The sequence below is a fragment of the Meriones unguiculatus genome, chromosome 5, assembly GCF_030254825.1.
Source record: "Meriones unguiculatus strain TT.TT164.6M chromosome 5, Bangor_MerUng_6.1, whole genome shotgun sequence".
Taxonomy (NCBI): Eukaryota; Metazoa; Chordata; class Mammalia; order Rodentia; family Muridae; genus Meriones; species Meriones unguiculatus.
The window spans coordinates 18,172,944-18,192,415 of record NC_083353.1 but is presented as its reverse complement, the minus strand read 5'-3'; the positions used below and the strand labels follow the sequence as shown (position 1 = coordinate 18,192,415).

The 19,472-nt window shown below is 40.7% G+C and overlaps 1 gene segment (V, D, J or C); it reads left to right on the top strand.

The window, feature by feature from the left end:
* Positions 1–15,191: 15,191 nt before the first annotated feature.
* LOC110563404 (immunoglobulin kappa variable 4-1-like) lies at positions 15,192–15,779 on the top strand. The segment is given in 2 exon segments: positions 15,192–15,253; positions 15,439–15,779. Coding segments are annotated over 2 exon segments (396 nt in total).
* Positions 15,780–19,472: the final 3,693 nt, after the last annotated feature.

The following is a 19,472-nucleotide window of genomic DNA, read 5'->3' as shown; positions in this document are numbered from 1 at the left end:
ACAGATCATCTGGAGGTATCTCCATCCCCCATCTCAAGCTGTACTACCAGAACAATAGTAATAAAAATTGCATGGTATTGACATAAAAACAGAAAGGAGGATCAATGGAACCAAATAGAAGACCCGGAAATAAACCCACACATCTATGAATACTCGATTTTTGACAAAGAAGCCAAAACCATTCAATGGAAAAAAAAAAAAAACAGCATCTTCAACAAATGGTGCTGGTCCAACTGGATGTCTACATGCAGAAAAATGAAAATAGATCCATATTTATCACCCTGCACAAAACTAAAATCCAAGTGGATGAAAGACCTCAACATAAAACCAGATACTCTAAATCTGTTAGAAGAAAAATTGGGTAACAGCCTAGAACTCATTGGCACAGGAGACAACTTCCTGAACAGAACTCCAACAGCACAGGCTCTAAGAGCAACAATCAATAAATGGGACCTCATGAAACTCAAAAGCTTCTGTAAAGCAAAGGACACCGTCATCAAAACAACACGACTGCCTACAGACTGGGAAAGAATCTTCACCAACACTTTATCTGACAGAAGGCTAATATCCAGTATATACACAGAACTAAAGAAGCTGAAAAGCAGCAAAACAAGTAATCCAATTAAAAAATGGGGAACAGAGCTAAACAGAGAATTCTCTGTAGAGGAATATCGAATGGCAGAGAAACACTTAAAGAAATGCTCAACCTCATTAGCCATTAGGGAAATGCAAATCAAAATGACCCTGAGATTTCACCTTACACCCATCAGAATGGCCAAGATGAAAAACTCAAGTGAGAACACATGCTGGAGAGGTTGTGGAGAAAGGGGAACCCTCCTCCACTGCTGGTGGGAATGTAAACTGGTACAACCACTTTGGAAGTCTATCTGGAGCTTTCTCAGACAATTAGGAATAGTGTTTCCTCAAGACCCAGCTATAACACTGTTTGGTATATACCTAAAATTTGTTCAAGTACACAACAGAGATATTTGCTCAACCATGTTTATAGCAGCTTTATTTGTAATAACCAGAAGCTGGAAACAGCCCAGATGTCCATCAACGGAGGAGTGGATACAGAAATTGTGGTATTTTTACACAATGGAATACTACTCAGCAATCAAAAAGGAGGAAATCATGAAATTTGCAGGCAGATGGTGGGATCTAGAAATTATCATTCTGAGTGAAATATCCCAGAAGGAGAAAGACAAACATGGCATATACTCACTTACTTATAAGATATGATAAACATAATGGAATCTATACACCTAAAAATGATAATCAAGAGAGCAGAGCGGACACATGGTAAGATAATCAATCATCATTTAGAAAGATAGATGGGATGTGCATTGAATGTATGACAGGAGTCTACCGCAGAAGGCATCTGAAAGACTCTACTTAGCAGTGTTTCAAAGCAGACACTAAGAATCATATCCAAACCTTTCGGCAGAGTACAGGGAATCATATGAAAGAAGGGGAGTTAGTATGATGGAGAAAGAATAGGAGCTCCACAAGGAGAAAATATATCTGGACACAGGGTCTTTTCTGAGACTGACATTCAACCAAGGACCATGTATGGATATAACCTAGAACCTCTGCTCTGATGTAGCCCGTGGTAGCTCAGTAACCAATTGTTTTCCCATAGTAAGGGGAACAAGGACTATTTCTAACAGGAACTCATTGGCTGGCTCTTTGACCTCCCCACCCCCCAAGGGAGGAACTGTCCTGTTAGGCTACAGAGTAGGATTCTGCAGACCTGATAAAACAGGGTCAGATGAATGGGGAGGAGGTCCTCCCCATCATTGGACTTGGAAAGGGGAAGGGCAGAGAGGAGGGAGGGAGGGTGGGATTGGGAGGAAATGAGGGAGAGGGATACAGCTGGGATACAGTGTTAATAAAATGTAACTAATAAGAAAAAAATAAAAAATAAAAAAAAATAATTAAAAAACTGTACACATAAAGAAGTTAAGCAAGAAGGAAGAGCTTGTGTAAGATGATTAATACTCTCTGAGAAAGACATAGGGGATGGCCATTGGAAGAAGGAGAAAACAGGAAACAGTAAGGTAGCCTACCAAAAAGGGCCCCTGAAAGAGTCCACCCAGCATTGTATCAAAGCAAATTCTCAGACTCATAACCAAGCTTTCGGCAAAGTACAGGGAATTTTATCCAAGAAGGGAGAGATAATAATACCTGGAGAGGGCAGGAGCTCTACAAGGGGAGCAACAGAACCAAAATATCTGGGCACAGATATATTTTCTGAGACTGATATTCCAGCAAGGAACACTCATGGATAAAACTTAGATAACCTAGAATCTCTCTTCAGATGTAGCCCATGGCAGCTCAGAATCCAAGTGAATGCAGTAGTAAGGGGAACAGGGACTGTCTCTCATGAACTCAGGGGGCTGGCTCTTTGATCACATCCCCCTGAGTAGGGAACAACCTGGCCAGCACAAAGAGGAGGACAATGCAGCCAGTCCTGATGAGAACTGATAAGCTAGGGTTAGATGGATTGAAAGGAGTTTTACCCCTATCAGTGGACTTAGAAAGGAGAATGGGAGGAGATGAGGGAGGGAGGGTAGAATTGGGAGGGAATGAGGGCAGGGGCTAAAGCTGAGATACAAAATGAATAAATTGTAATTAATATAAAAATTAGTAAATAGTAAATTGGAACCAGACAAAATAGTCATCATGTTTTTCTGTGGGACTCATTTACACATGACCAATTATTTGCTCTTATTATTAGGTGAAATTAGCAAATTATACAATTTTGTGAGAAAATCTTGAATAATGTTATTTACATGTTTCCTAGTCTCCTCTGCTAATGCTAGGTTGCTAAAAAGCATTTACTCTTCACTCTGTCTCATTGCATCCTTCAATGTCACAGTTTGTATGGGAAAGAGGGTGATTAGGTTGACCTCTCTCTTTTCTGGATTCAACTTCCTGAGGCTCCTCCCAGTGTGAGAAAATGTCCTTCTATGCCCTTACTGGGAGCTGCTTTCTCTTCCCTGGTTACCAAGTCTGGTACTCAACTTCCAGTCAAGCTTTGGCTTTATTTTCACAAATCAGAATCTGGAATGCACTCCTTATTGACACAAAAACACAATTCTCACCTCAAGAGCATATAAGTGATAGTTTGTTCTGGAACCAAATATTGAGCCACTGATTCCTGCAAAAGAGAATCCAGTTTCCACCAATACCATGGGCCAACCTGGCAGCAGTTTTATGGCGTTTTGTAGTAACTGAACAACAAAAGTCCCAAAGAGCACACTTTTCTTTTTTTATTTTATTAATTACACTTTATTCACTTTGTATATCCCCATAAGGCCCTCCCTCCTCTCCTCAAGGTCCCAACCTCCCTCCCCCTTCTTCAGGCATGCCATTCTCCAAGTCCACTGATAGGGGAGGTCCTCCTCTCCTTCCTTCTGATCTTAGTCTATCAGATCACATCAGGAGTGGCTGAATTGTCATCTTCTGTGGCCTGGTAAGGCTGCTCCCCCTCCAGTGGGAAATGGTCAAAGAGCAGGCCAATCAGATTATGTCAGAGGCAGTCCCTCTTCCCATTACTATGGAACCCACTTGGACACTGAACTGCCATGGGTTACATCTGTGCAGGGGTTCTAGATTATCTCCATGCCTGGTACTTGGTTGTAGTATGAGTCTCTAGGAAGACCCCTGTGTTCACATTTTCTGGTTCTGTTGCTCTCCTTGTGGGGTTCCTGTCCTCTCCAGCTCTTACTATTTCCCACTTCTTACATAAGATTCCTTGCACTCTGCCCAACAGTTGGCCATAAGTCTCAGAATCTGCTTTGATAATCTGCAGGGCAGAATCTTTCAGAGGCTCTCTGTGGCAGGTTCCCAACCTGTTTCCTGTTTTCTTCCTTCTCTGATGTCCTTCCTCTTTGCCTTTAGGGATGGAGTTTAAGCATTTTAGTCAGGGTCCTCTCTCTTGATTAGTTTCTTTAGATGTGCAGATTTTAGTAGGTTTATTCTATGTTATATGTGTATATGAGTGAGTATATACCATGTTTGTCTTTCTGCTTCTCGGAGAGCTTACTCAGGATGATCCTTTCCAGGTCCCACCATTTACCTGCAAATTTCATGATTTCCTTATTTTTCATTGCAGATGTACCACAATTTCTGTATCCATTCTTCATTATGATAAACATAATGAAATCTATACACCTAAAAAAGATAATCAATTGAGCGGACATGGGGTAAGATGATCAATCCTCATTTAGAAAGACAGATGGGATGTGCATTGAACGTATGACAGGTGTCTACTGAGCGCATCTGAAAGACTCTAACTAGCAGTGTTTTCAAAGCAAAGACTCATGACCAAACCTTTGGCAGAGTACAGGGAATCATAAGAAAGAAGGGGAGTTAGTCTGATGGGGAAAGGATAGGAGCTCCACAAGGACCAAATATATCTGGGCACAGGGTCTTTTCTGAGACTGACATTCAACCAAGGACCATGTATGGATATAACCTAGAACCTCCATTGTGGTAGCTCAGTAACCATTTGGTTTCCCAAAGTGAGGGGAACAGGGACTATTTCTAACAGGAACTCAATGACTGGCTCTTTGGTCTCCCCACCCCCGAAGGGAGGAGCAGTCTTGTTAGGCCACAGAGGAGGGCTTTGCAGCCAGTCCTGAAGATACCTGATAAAACAGGATCAGATGAATGGGGAGGAGGTCCCTCCTATCAGTGGACTTGGAAAGGGGCACGGTGGAGATGAGGGAGGGAGGGAGGGACTGGGAGGGAATGAGGGATTGGGACATGGCTCGGATACAGAGTTAATAAAATGTAACTTATAAAAAAATAAAAAAAAAGAGTTGCTTGAGTGCTTAATAAACAAGTCTTGATCAGAAACCTGTCTTGACTCCCTCATTCCCACTCCCTCTTTCAGGTAGACCCTGCTCATATTGCCCACTGTAAGGGTCATCCACTGATAGGGAGGTCCTCCTACTCTTCTATCTGACTCTAGGTTATCAGGTCTCTTCAGGATTGGCTACTATATCCTCCTTTGTGGCTTAGCAAGACTGCTCCTCTCTCGGGGATGGGAGGGGATATCAAAGAGATAGCCAGGGAGTTCATGTCAGAAACAGTCTCTGTTCCCCTTACTAGGGTACCCACTTGCATGATGAGCTGCCATGGGCTACATCTGAGCAGTGGTTCTAGGTTATATCCATGCATGGTACTTGATTGGAGAAATGTCTCAGAGAAGACCCCTGTGCCAACGTATATTTGATCCTTGTAGAATTCCTGTCCTCTCCAGATCCATCTTACTCTTCCTTCTTTCGTATGATTCCCTGCACTCTGCCCAAGGTTTGGTTATGAATCCCAGCATTTGCTTTGATACACTTCTAGGTAGAGTCTTTCAGAGGCTTTCTGTGGTAGGTTCCTGTCCTGTTACTTCTTCTGCCTACTTCCAATGCCCATCCCATTTACTTTCCTAAGTGAGGATTGATCATTTTATGCAGGGTCCTCTTTCTTGTTTATCTTCTTTGGTGTACAGATTTTAGTATGTTTATTCCTGTCTTATAGGTCTAGTATAGTGTCTTCCTGCTTCTGGGATACCTCACTCAGGATGATCTTTTCTAGATCCCACCATTTTTGTGCGAATTTTATGATTTCCTTGTTTTTAAATGCTGAGAAGTATTCCATTGTGTAAAAGTACCACAATTTCTGTATCCATCCTTCAGTTGAGCTACATCTGGGTTTTTTTCCCGGGTTCTCGCTATTACAAATAAAGCTGCTATGAACACGGTTGAGGGAATGTCCTTGTTGTGTACTTGGGCATATTTTAGATATATACCTAGGATTGGCATAACTGGATCTTCAGGAACCACTATTCCTAGTTGTCTGAGAAAGTGCCAGATTGATTTTCAAAGTGGTTGTAAAAGTTTACATTCCCACCAGCAATGGAGGAGGTTTCCCGTTTCTCCACAACTTCTCCAGCATGTGTTGTCACTTGAGTGTTGTTTGATCTTAGCCTTTCTAATGAGTTTAACGTGAAATCTCAGGGTCATTTTGATTTGCATTTCCCTGGTGCCAAGGATGTTGAGCATTTCTTTTAAATGTTTCGCTGCCATTCTATATTCCTCTACATAGAATTCTCTGTTTAGCTCCATACCCCATTTTTCAGTCAGTTTGCTTGATTTGGCACTAAATTTCTTTAGTCCTTTATACATTCTGGATATAAACAGTCTGTAGATGTAGGGTTGGTGGAGATCCTTTCCCAGTGGGTAGACTGTCATTTTATTCTGATGACAATGAATTTTTCTTTACAGAAGCTTTTCAGTTTCATGAGGTCCCATTTATCAATTGTTGCTCCAAGAGCCTGTGCCGTTGGTGTTCTGTTCAGGAAGTTGTCTCCTGTGCCAATGAGTTCCGAGGTCTTCCCCACTTTTTCTTCTACCCAATTTAGTGTATCTGGTTTTATGTTGAGGTCTTTGATCCACTTGGACTTGAGTTTTCTGTAGGGTGATAAGTATGGATCTATTTTCATTTTTCTTCATGTAGACATCCAGTTGGACTAGCACCATTTATTGAAGATGCTGTCTTTTTTCCATTGAATGGTTTTGGCTTCTTTGTTGAAAATCAAGTGTTCATAGGTGTTCGGGTTTATTTCTGGGTCTCCTATTTGGTTCCCTTGATCTACTTTTCTGCTTCTATGCCAATACCATGCCATTTTTATTACTATTGCTCTGTATTACAGCTTGAGATCAGGGATGGAGATACCTCCAGATTATCTGTTGTTGTACAGGATCATTTTGGAAATTCTGGGTTTTGTTTTTCCCTCCATATGAAGTTGGGTATTTTTCTTTCAAGGTCTGTAAAGAATTGTATTGCTATTTTGATGGAAATAGCATTGAATCTGTAGATTGCTTTTGGCATGAGGGCCATTTTCAGTATGATAATCCTACTGATCCATGAGCACGGGAGATATTTCCATCTTCTGATATCTTCTTCAATTTCTTTTTTCAGAGACTTGAAGATTTTCTCAAACAGGTCATTCACCTGCTTGGTTAGAGTCACTCCAAGGTACTTTATGTTATTAGTGGCTATTGTGAAGGGTGTTTCCATAATTTCTTTTTCGCCCCTTTTGTCTCAGGTATACAGGAGAGCTACTGATTTTTACGAATGAATTTTTATCCAGCCAATTTCCTGAAGGTGTTTATCAGCTGAAGGAGTTCTTTGGTTGAATTTTTCGGGTCATTCATGTATACTATTATATCATCTGCAAATAGTGAAACTTTGACCTTTTCCTTTATGATTTGTATCTGCTTGATTTCCTTTACTTGTCTTATTGCTATAGGTAGTACTTCCATGATGAATAGATATGGAGAGAGAGGGCAGCCTTGCCTTGTCCTTGATTTCAGTGGGATTGATATAAGTTTCTCTCCATTAAGTTTGATGTTGGCTATAGGCTTGCTGTATAAGGCCTTTACTATATTTAGGTATGTGCCTTGTATTCCTGGTCTCTCCAAGACTTTAAACATGAATGGATGTTGGACTTTGACAAATGCTTTTTCGGCATCTAAGGAGATTATCATGTGGTTTTTCTCCTTCAGTTTGTTTATGTGGTGGATTTCTTTGATGGATTTCTGTATATTGAACCACCCTTGCATGCCTGGGATGAAGCCTACTTGGTTGTGGTGGATGATATCTTTTATGTGTTCTTGAATTAGGTTTGGAACTCTTTTATTGAGTATTTTTGCATCAGTGTTCATAAGAGAGATAGGTCTTAAGTTCTCTTCTTTTTGTTGGGTCTTTGTGTGTTTTAGGTATCAAGGTGACTGTAGGTTTATAGAATGAATTTGGTAAGGTTCTTTCTGTTTCTATTTTGTGGAATAGTTTGAAGAGAATTGGAATTAGTACTTCTTTGAAGGTCTGGTAGAATTCTGCACTGAGACTATTTGTCCCAGGGCTTTTTTTGGAAGGAAGACTGTTAATGACTGCTTCAATTTCTTTGGAGGATATAGGGCTATTCAGTCTTTCTATCTGATCTTGATTAATTTTGGTAGATGGCATATATGTAGAAAATTTTCCATTTCTTTTGGAGTATCAGTTTTTGTGGCATAAAGGCTTTTGTTGTATGACCTGATGATTGTTTGGCTTTCCTGAGTGTCTTTAGTATGTCCATCTTTTTATTTCTGATTTTGCTGATTTGGATAGTTTGTCTCTGCCTTTAACTAGTTTGGCTAAGGGTTTGTCTATCTTGTTGATTTTCTCAAAAAACATCTCTTGGTTTCGTTGATTCTTTCAATAGTTTTGTTTGTTTCTAATTGACTGTTTTCAGCCCTGAGATTGATCATTTCCAGCCATCTGTTCCTCTTGGCTATATTTGCTTCTTTTTTTTTTCCTAGGGATTTCAGTTGGGCCATTAAGTTGCTTGTATAAGCTGTCTTGAATTTCTTCTTGCAGGCACTTAGTGCTATGAATTTTCCTCTGAGCACTGCTTTCATTGTGTCCCATATATTTGGCTATGTAGCATCTTCATTTTCATTGAATTCTAGGAAGTCTTTAATTTCTTTCTTTATTTCTTCCTTAACTCACCTGTCATTGAGTAGCAAGTTGTTCAGTTTCCATGTGTGTGTAGGCTTTTATGTTATTTTTATTGTTGAGGTCCAGCTTTAGTCCATGGTGGTCAGATAGAATACAGGGGATTATTTCAATCTGCTTGTATCTGTTGAGGCTTGCTTTGTGATCAACTATATAGACTATTTTGGAGAAGGTTCTATGAGGTGCTGAAAAGAAGGTACACTTTTTTGAGTTTTGCTGAGAAGTTCGGTAGACATCTATTAGGTCCATTTGGATTAGGGCCTCTCTACATGCCTTTATTTCCCTATTTGGCTTCTGTTTTGATGATCTGTCCTTTGGTGAGAGTGGGGTGTTAAAGTCTCCCACTATTAAGGTGTTGGGATTGATGTGTAATTTAAGCTTTGATAATGTTTCTTTTATGAATACAGGCACTCTTGTATTTGGGGCGTAGAGTTTAAAATTGTCATGTCCTCTTGGTGGATTTTTCCTTTGATGAGAATGTAGTGCCCCTCCTCATCTTTTTTGATTAAATTTGGTTGAAAGTATATTTTATTAGATATTATGACAGCTACCCCAGCTTGTTTTCTGTGTCCTTTTTCTGGAAAACCTTTTTATAGCCCTTCACTCTGCGGTAGTGTTTCTCTTTGTTGCAGAGGTGTGTTTCTTGGATGCAACAGAATGTTGGATCCTGTTTCCACAACCTTTCTGTTAGTCTGTGTCTTTTTATTGGCAAGTTGAGACCATGGATGTTAATAGATAATAGTGACCAATGAACGATAGTTCCTTTTATTATGGAGTTGGTGGTCTTATTGTGATTCATTGCTTGCTTTCTTTTATTTTTTGTAGGGACATTATCTGTATCTTATGTTTTCTTGGGTATAGTTGTTTTCATTGGATTGAAGTTTTCTTTCTAGTGTCTTCTGTAGGGCTGGTTTGCTGTGTAGAACTTGCTTAAATTTAGTTTTATTATGGAATATTTTGTTTTCTCCGTCTATGTTGATTGAAAGCTTTGCTGGGTATAGTAGTCTGGGATGGCATCTGTGGTCCCTTAAAGCCTGCATGACCTCTGTCCAGGTCCTTCTGGCTTCCATACTTTCTGATGATAAGTCAGGTATGATTCTGATAGGTCTACCTTAATATGTTACTTGGTCTTTTTCCCTTGCTGCTTTTAATACCTTTTCTTTGTTCTGTATATTTAATGTTTCAACAATGATGTGATGTGAGGATTTCCTTTTCTGGTCTAGTCTGTTTGGTGTTCTGTAGGTCTCTTGTATGTTTATAAACATCTCTTTCTTTAAGGTGGGAAAATTTTCTTCTATGATTTTCTTAAAGATATTTTCTGAACCTTGGAGACTGGAGTCTTCTTTTTCATCAATTTCTATTATTCTTAAATTTTGCCTTTTCATGCTGCCTTTCAGTTCTTGGATGTTTTGTGTTTGGAATTTTCCGATTTTACTTTTTCTTTGAGAGACATATCAATTTCTGTATGCGTATCTTCAGCACCAGAGATTTTCTCTTCCATCTCTTGTATTCTGTTGATGATGCTTACTTTTGTGGTTTCTGATCTTTTCTCTACGTTCTCCAGCTCCAGGGTTTTCTCTGTTTGTGTTTTCTTTATTGATTCTAATTCTATTTTCAGGTCTTTTACCATTTCCTTCATTTGTTTGAATGTGGTTTCCTTTCTCTGTACAATGGCCTCTATTCTTTTGTTTGTTTCTTCTCTATATACCACTAATTTTGCCTCTACTTATCCGTCTATTTGCATGGATATTTTTCTGAGAGATTTGTTTGTTTCCTATTTATGAGACACTAATAACTGGATAAGCTTATCTTTAAGGTCATTTTCCTGTGTTTCTGATGAATTGGAGTAACCATTCTTTTTGGGGGTTGCTCTTGAGGCCATGATTTCCTGATTTTTGTTGGGTGTGTTCTTTTCCCGATCTCTGGCCATTTCTTTATCTGCAACCTTCACTGTTCTTGGATTCGGCAGTTCAGATCGGTACCGTCTTTCTCTGGTGTCTGCATAATTCTTCAGGGAGACGGGAATGGTCCAATGGTTTCAGTGTGTGTGCTGGTGCTTCAGCTGTACCTGTGGAAGAGAAGTCCGCAGGGAGCAGAAGGACAGATGCGGGCAAGCATGTATGTGTGCATGTGCATGGAGGTTTGCCTTGAGGGACAGGGTGCTAGAAAATGTAGAGAATGTTCTGAAGTTATTGCAAGTGTTGGTGATAATTGAGTGAGTGAATTTCCTGAGGATGTCAGTGGCCTACAGGCTACTGGTATTCATTTCTCACTGAGCTCCAGGAGTTATTTCCCTATCCTCCACTGGTAGCACCACAGAGCCGGGGTTTCCATATCCCAAGAAACCCTTTGTTTCCCACAGTGGATGTGTGGGTGGGAGATTTCTGATGTCTGGCTGCTAGCTTAGAAGCACCCTGGATCTGGGGCTCTGCAGGCACTAGGGGGCACACTCACTCCCTGGCAGGTCAAATCATAAAGCACAGGGGTTCTTCCTCTTCTCTACTGGCAGGTTTGGATCTTTCAAGCAAAATATGAGCTCAGACAGCTCAGTGGTGTTGTAGTCCCTGTACCCAGGAGTCCAGCTGCTGCTGCAGAACTGGGGTGTCCAGGTGCCTGCCAGGAAGTCCTGTGGAGCCAATACTTTGGCTCAGCACTTGTTGTACCTGGGTGGATTTGTAGGTCTGCCACACAGCCTGCTGCACAGCCCCACGGCCCTATACAGTCAGGCTCTGTGGAGTCAGTGTAGCATGTGATCAAGGCAGGCTTTTATGCAGATCTTGGACTAGGCAAGTGGGTTAGGCTGGCTACTGAGGCTGTGGTGCTAGTGTCCCTGCCTGAGCTGTCTCTGTTCTCAGGCAGCCAGTTCTGTGTCACTGGTGCTTTGGCTTGGCTCCTCCTCTGAGGAGGGAGGCCTGAAGCAGGAAAGTGACCCTTTCCCTTCTCAGAGAAGTCTGCATCTGACCTGAATCAAAGAGTTCTCCACTCCCTTGACTTATGTGCTGTCCCTTGAATTCAGGAAGCCACAATGTTGATTTTCCAGCTTCAGCTGCCACTCTACTCACCAATTTTGGAGTTTTGACTCCTCTGCCTCTCAGAAAGGATGCACACTATTTGCTGCCATCTTGCTTAGCCAAGGGTGTGTCTTATTTACAGTTATAATTGCTACGATAAAACATCATGACAAAAAGCAATTTAAAAGGATGGGAAATTTTATTCTTCTTATAATTCCAGGTAACCATTGTTCACTGAGGGAAGTCAGGGTTAGGATTCAAAGAGAGAACCCAGAGGCAGAAGCTGAGCAGAGGCATGGAGGAGTGCTCCTTATTGGACTCTTCCTCATGGCTTGCTCAGATTGCTCTGTTGCAGAACCAAGAGAGACCATCATTGGTTGGCATCACCTGCAATGGACTGGATTTTCCCACATCAATTGTTAATTAAGAAAATTCCCTACAGGCTTGCCCAATGCCCAGTAGTACTAAGGCAATTTCCCAATTGTGGTTTGTCTTTCTCAGATGATTCTAGTTTATATCAATTTGACATAAAATAACATTAGTTTTGAGTATAACTATGGTTGTATAACATAATCTTGAAAGAAGAATGCTTTCATAAAGTTCAACATTATGTGCAATGAGTGTCGGCCAGTACAGTTAAATTTTCAACAAGGACAGGATGACAAGCAGGCTAAGTAGGCAGATGCTCTCTGGGGCTCTGCTCTGCTGCCCATGTGTGTTCTGTCCATATGCAGAACACATGGAGACTGTTGGATTTAGACAGGTAGATGTACATGTTTCATTGATTACTTGTTCAGGATCTGCCAAAATTTTGATATATTCCTGCGTAGCTCAAGTGTACATGTACATAACCTAATTCCTTGTGATTTCTGAGAATACCAAATAACTCATGTATAAATAAATATATATAAGTAATACTAAATGCTAAATAACTCAGACACAAATAAATTTTACATATAAGAAATATTTATTCATAACTAAATCAGAAGTTCAATAAGATAAAATAAGATCATTACTGAAATTTACAGATTTCTTTTTAAAGAATAAGGATGATTAATATGAAAAGAAAACTTCTAATTATTTCCAAACTACTTATTCAACAAATCAAGCAATCCAGTGAAAAAATGGGGCACAGAGCTCAACAGAGAATTCTCTGTAGAGGAATATAGAATGGCAGAGAAACACTTAAAGAAATGCTCAGCGTCCTTAGCCATCAGGATGATGCAAATCAAAATGTCCCTGAGATTTCACCTTACACCATCAGAATGACTAAAATCAAAACCCTAAGTGACAACACATGCCGGAGAGGTTGTGGAGAAAGGGAACCCTCCTACATAGCTGGTGGGAATGTAAACTTGTACAACCTCTTTGGAAATCAATCTGGCCCTTTCTCAGACACCATTCTTTAGGAATAGCGCTTCCTCAAGATCCAGTTATACCACTCCTAGTCATATATCCAAAATATGCTCAAGTACACCTCAAAGACATTTGTTCAACCCTGTTTGTAGCAGCTTTATTCATAATAGCCATAACCTGGAAACAACCAGATGTTCCTCAATGGAGGAATGGGTACAGAAATTGTGGTACTTTTACACAATGGAATACTACTCAGCAATTAAAAACAAGGAAATCATGAAATTTGCAGGCAAATTGTGGGATCTAGGAAAGATCATGCTGCGTGAGAGATCCCAGAAACAGAAAGACACACATGGTATATAATCACATATAAGTGGGAATTAGACCTATAAGATAGGGTAAACATACTAAAATCTGTACTCCTAAAGAAGATAATCAAGAAAAAAGACCCCAGGTAAGATGATAAATCCTCACTTTGAAAGACAAATGAGATGGACATTGGAAGTAGGACATAACAATTCACAGGACAAGAGCCTACCAGAGCGGGCCTCTGAAAGACTCTACCTAGCAGTGTATCAAAGCAGATTCTTAGACACATAACCAAACCTGCTGCAGAGTGCAGGGAGTCTTATGAAAGAAGGGGGAGACAGTGAGATCTGGAGAGGACTGGAGCTCTGCAAGGACCAAATATATCAGGGCACAGAGGTCTTTTATGAGGCTCTTTCTCCAACTAAGGAACATGTATGGATATAACCTAGAACCCCTGCTTGGATGTAGCCCATGGTAGTTCATTATCCAAGTGGGTTTCCTAGTAAGGGGAATAGGGACTATTTCTGACATGAACTCAATGGCTGGCTTTTTAATCTTTCCCCAACACCCCCAACCTGAGGGAGTAGCAGCCTTGCTAGGCCACAGAGGAGAATATTTCAGCCAGTCCTGAAGATACCTGATAAGCTAAGTTCACATGGAAGGGGAGAAGGACCTCTCCTATCAGTGGACTTGGAAAGGGCCAGGGAGAAGATGAAAGTAGGATTGGTAGGGACTGATGGAGATGAGAGTAGGATTGGGAGGGACTGATGGAGGGGCCTCAGCTGGGAGACAAAGTATAAAATCTGTGATTATTATAAAAATTGTATAAAAAAAGAAATGGGAAACTCAAGGCCCAATGTAAACAATATGCTAACTAATGCCATCCATCCATTCTCTAAAACCAATGTGATCAACTGCTTTTGGAGGCCATGGCTATTGGAGGGTATGACAGTATTATAGACCAGATACAATTTCTCATGTTCTGTGTGTGTCTTCTTACAGGTATAATATCCTCTTTATGGACGCTCCCTTATCATCAGTTATCTTTCTATTGTTGTAATAAACAACATGACCAAAGCAACTTTTAAAAAAGGCATCATTTGGGCTTTCAGAGAATTAGAATTCAAGATATTTGAATGAAGGCAGCAAGCAGCAGCCCTAGTAGTAGCTGGAGCAGAACTCAGGGCTCACATTTCCAACTCTATGTACGTGTGTGTGTATAGATATGTATGTATGTATATACGTGTGTACCATGTGTGTGTCATTATTGGAATTACAGATGTCTGAGAATCATCAAACAACAGCTTGGAATAAAACGTGAGTCTTTTAAAAGAGAAACAAATGTTCTTAACCACTGACTTGATGCTCTATCCCCAAACATTTCTGTTTTAATATTTATACTCTTTTATCTTCTCCATTAATCTTTCCTATCCACATTTACCATCCCTCCTGAAAACAGCTTTCGCTCTCCTTCTCTCTGTCCTCTCCTTTCTTTTGTTTTTTTTTCATCTTATCTTCCCCAATCCCCTTCATTTTTTCCTTTCTTCTCTTTCCCTCCCGTTTCTTTCTGATGTTGTTGATGAGAATATTTATTATTTCCTTAGGATTGTTATCAAAAGTTTTCTAGTATTATTTCTGTCAAACTCACTTGGTCTTAAGGTCTTTGGTTTTTAATGAAAGACTCTCATAAGTGCATCTCAGTATTTGCAGTTTGAGAGCTCTAAATTGGTCCTTCAGCTTCTATCTTGATCCCCCCACCCCCCACTCCCCAAGAAATTGCTTATTTTCTTGGATGATCTTTGGGCTGTAGATTTAACCTGGATACTCTCACACCCCAGAACCCAGGCTACTTCCTTTCTTATTTGATGACTACTTTGCATAGGTCCCTACAAGCCAGCCCAGCTGCTCATATTTTATAAACCAGGCCTTTGTAGTGAGAACTGAAAAGCATCAGACAGGCATGAACATGGAGTCACAGACCCAGGTCTTCATATTCCTGCTACTCTGGATGTCTGGTGAGACATCAAAGACTATTGGAATATCATCAAAGTCATTCATTTGTAGAGAAACAGCTAATCACTGTTGGAATCCAGTAGTATGCAGGCAATGCCATTAGAAAAGGCAGTTTTGAACCTAACATTTGCATCAGGAATTCATTTTGTGTATATGTGAATACTCATTGTCTTTTTTATGATTGCAGGTGCTGAAGGGGACATTGTGATGACCCAGTCTCCTGAAATCATGTCCACATCTGTAGGAGACAGGATCACCTTAAATTGCAAATCCAGTCAAAATGTGGGTAGCTATGTACATTGGTACCAGCAGAAACAAGGGCAGCCTCCTAAACTGCTGATCTGGAAGGCATCCAATAGATACACTGGGGTCCCTGATCGCTTCACAGGCAGTGGATCTGGGACAGATTTCACTCTCAGCATCAGCAGTGTGCAGGCTGAAGACCTGGCAGTTTACTACTATCAGCAGTATGATAGTACTCCTCCCACAGTGCTTCAGCCTCCATCACAAACCTCTTTGAGAGTCTAACCAGCTGCTTGCAACACAAACAGCCCTGGGCCTGCACACTTCCCCCTCCTGCCTGAGATCTGCTGTGCATGACTAATTGATGCAACCTTCTGTAGAAAATTGATGAAGAGATAGCCTCCTTTCTTCAACATTTTTGGCAACACTGGTGTGTATAGATAAAAAGGAGAAGCTAAGTAAAGAGATTTAGAAAGTGTGGTTTTGCCCTGAGAGGATACAGTACAAGCATGAGTGATATTTATGGTGTCATGCTGACATATCTCTTTGTTATGCATTCACGCTATGATGAATCTATAAAATAGGATAGACTTTAAAATCATTTACAGTACAAGCAAGAAGCATCAGTTAAGTTCATGGTGTCATGCTGACTTTAGTTGTCTCTTTGTTATGGCTTTAGACTATGATGAATCTGTATAAAATAAGACAGATTTTAAAATTATTTACAAAGAATACATCATCCTGAGATTATTAGTTTAGATTAAGGAGCCTCAAACTTTGGTAAATGATCTATCAAGAAAATTGTCCATTTCATTTAGATTTTCAAATTTTATGGTATTGACTTTTGAGGTTAGACCTTTTGAGGTTAGAGTCTTTGAATTTCTTCAGTGTCTGTCATTATGGCCTCCTTTTTGTTTCTGATTTTGTTGATTTGTCTAGTTTCTCTCTGCTTTTTTTTTTTTTTTTGGCCCACATGTCTTTTTCTTTAATTTTTTATATTAGTTATAGTTTGTTAGCTCTGTATCCCTGCTGTATCCTGCTCCCTCTTTCCTCCTAATCCCATCTTCCCTCCCTCATCTCCTCCATGCCCCTTTCCAAGTTCACTGATAGGGGAGGACCTCCTCCCCTTTCATTTGATACTGGTTTATCAGGTGTCTTCAGGACTGGCTGCAAAGTCCTCCTATGTGGCCTAGCAGGGCTGCTCCTCCCTCAGGGTGGGGGGTAGGGTTGGGGGGTGGGGGAGTCAAAGAGCCTGCCATTGAGTTCATGTCAGAAACAGCCCATGTTCCCCTTATTAGGGAAGCCACTTGGTTACTAAGCTACCATGGGACCTAGAAATGATCATCCTGAGTGAAGTATCCCCAAAGCAGAAAGACACACATGGTATACACTCACTTATATAGACCTATAAGATAAGATAAACATACTAAAATCTATACACCTAAAAAAGGTAAACAAGAAAGGGGACCCAGAGTAAGATGATCAGTCCTCACTTAGAAAGACAAATGGGATGAACATTGGATGTAGGAGCAAACAAGTAACAGGACAGGAGCCTACCACAGAGGGCCTCTGAAAGACTAACTAGCAGTGTATCAAATCAGATATTAAGACTCATAACCAATCTTTGGCAGAATAAAGGGAATCATAAAAATGGGGAGGGCAGTTAATATGACCTGGAGAGGACAGGAGCGCCTCAAGAACCAAATATATCTGGGCACAGGGATTTTCTATGAGACTATTTCTCCAAACAAGGACCATGTATGGATGCAACCTAGAACCACATGTCTTTATTAACAAGATTTCACTCTTTGCTTGCTTCCTATCACCCTGCCAAGCCTTTACCAAAGAGAAGGAAGAACACATGTTTAGAAGCTTCCTGCATTACATCACAACTACCCCAGGGTGGTAACTGCAGCCCTGTCCCCACTTCCTCATTGCCTACATCCCCATGCAGCACTTTGCCACTTTGATGGAGTTTCAATGAGGGCATATGTGGTTATGAGAGAGTCCCAGTTAGACACCCTGGGCTCAGCTTCTGGCTTAACACCCCTTTTGTGTTATTCTCTGCTCTAAAGCAGCCTGTGAGACAGGAAGGCCATAGACAGGAAAGAATCAGTGTCTCCCTACCTATGAGTGGTAGGGTTGACGTTCAATAAAACAAGAGTACTATAATTCAACATGAGAAATGCAACCTCCAAAGTGTGCACTTGACAGAGGGAGAACAAAGAGGAGAATGAATGATACTTCCTTCAGAGGCAGTCCTGGGAATTTCCTAGAAGATGATGTCTGAATGCAGTAATGAAGAATGGAAAGCTGAGAAGTGTAAGGAGGTGAAGAAGTTTTTCTCAGCAGCTGTCAAGGATAAACAAGTTATTCTATACTCCTCATTCATAAGTTGAGACCACATCCCTTCTCCTCACTGTCTATATTTAGCACGTTATACATCCGTGAAGGATTTATGGAAAGATACATACTCCCTCTATGACCTATTTGAACACAATCACTGATGGGAACAAAGGACCACATTTTTTTTTGCCATCCAATGGCAATCTGGAAAAAGGTATAGACATCCTGTAACAACAAGCCCAACAATATCATTCTTTTGTCTTTGATATACTTCCTGAATCTGTTTTTCCCTTTATGCTTTGACAGATGTCCCCACATCCTGAGCTCTGTTTCTTACCCCTATGTTCCTAACAGCCTTCTCCTTTTTGGGAAGAAAACAAAATCATGATGCCTCAGTTCCCTAATGAACAGAGGGAGACTTTTATCACATTTCTCATGCACTGCTGGAGACTCAACTTCTTAAGGCTTGATTCCCCAAGGACATGTCACTGCCATGGGCTACATCTGTGCAGGGGTTCTAGGTTATCTCCATGAATAGTCCTTGGTTGGAGTATGAGTATCTGGGAAGTTCCCTGTGTTCAAATTTTCTTCTTCTGTTGCTCTCCTTGTGGAGACCCTGTCCTCTCCAGCTCTTACTATTTCCCACTTCTTACAAAAAATTCCATTCACTCTGCACGAGAGTTGGCCATCAGGCTCAGCATCTGCTTTGATAGTCTGCAGCGCAGAGGCTTTCAGAGGCCCTCTGTGGTATGTTCCTAGTTTGTTTCCTGATTTCTTCTTCTGGCTTTCAGAGGCCCTCTGTAACAGGTTTCTAGGTTGTTTCCTATTTTCTTCTTCTTCTGATGTCCATCCTCTTTGCCTTTCAGGTGGGGATTGAACATTTTAGTTAGGGTCCTCTCTCTTGCTTGTTTTCTTTAGATGCATAGATTTTGGTGGGTTTGTCCTATGTTGTATGTCTATATGAGTGAGTTTATACCATGTGTGTCTTTTTGCTTCTGGGACAACTCACTCAGGATGATCCTTTCCAGGTCCCACCATTTACCTGCAAATTTCATGATTTCCTTGTTTTTCATTGTTGAGTATTATTCCATTGTATAGATGTACCAGAGTTTCTGCACCCATTCTTCAGTTGAGGGGCATCTGGGTTGTTTCCAGTTTCTGGCTATTACAAATAAAGCTGCAACAAACATGGTTGAACAAATGTCCTTTTTGTGTACTTGAGCCTCTTTTGGATATATGCCTAGGAGTGGTATGGCTGGATCTTGAAGAAGCACTATTCCTAGTTGTCTGAGAAAGGGCCAGATTGTTTTCCAGAGTGGTTGTACAAGTTTACATTCCCACCAGCAGTGGAGAAGGGTTCCCCTTTCTCCACAACCTCTCCAGAATGCGTTGTCACTTGAGTTTTTGATCTTGGCCATTCTGATGGGTGTAAGGTGAAATCTCAGGGTTGTTTTGATTTGCATTTCCCTAATGGCTAATGAGGTAGAGCATTTCTTTAAGTGCTTCTCTGCCATTCGATATTGCCCTGTTGATAATTCTCTGTTTAGCTCTGTTCCCCATTTTTTAAGTGGATTACTTGGTTTGCTGCTTTTCAGCTTGTTTAGTTCTTTATATATACTTGATATGAGTCCT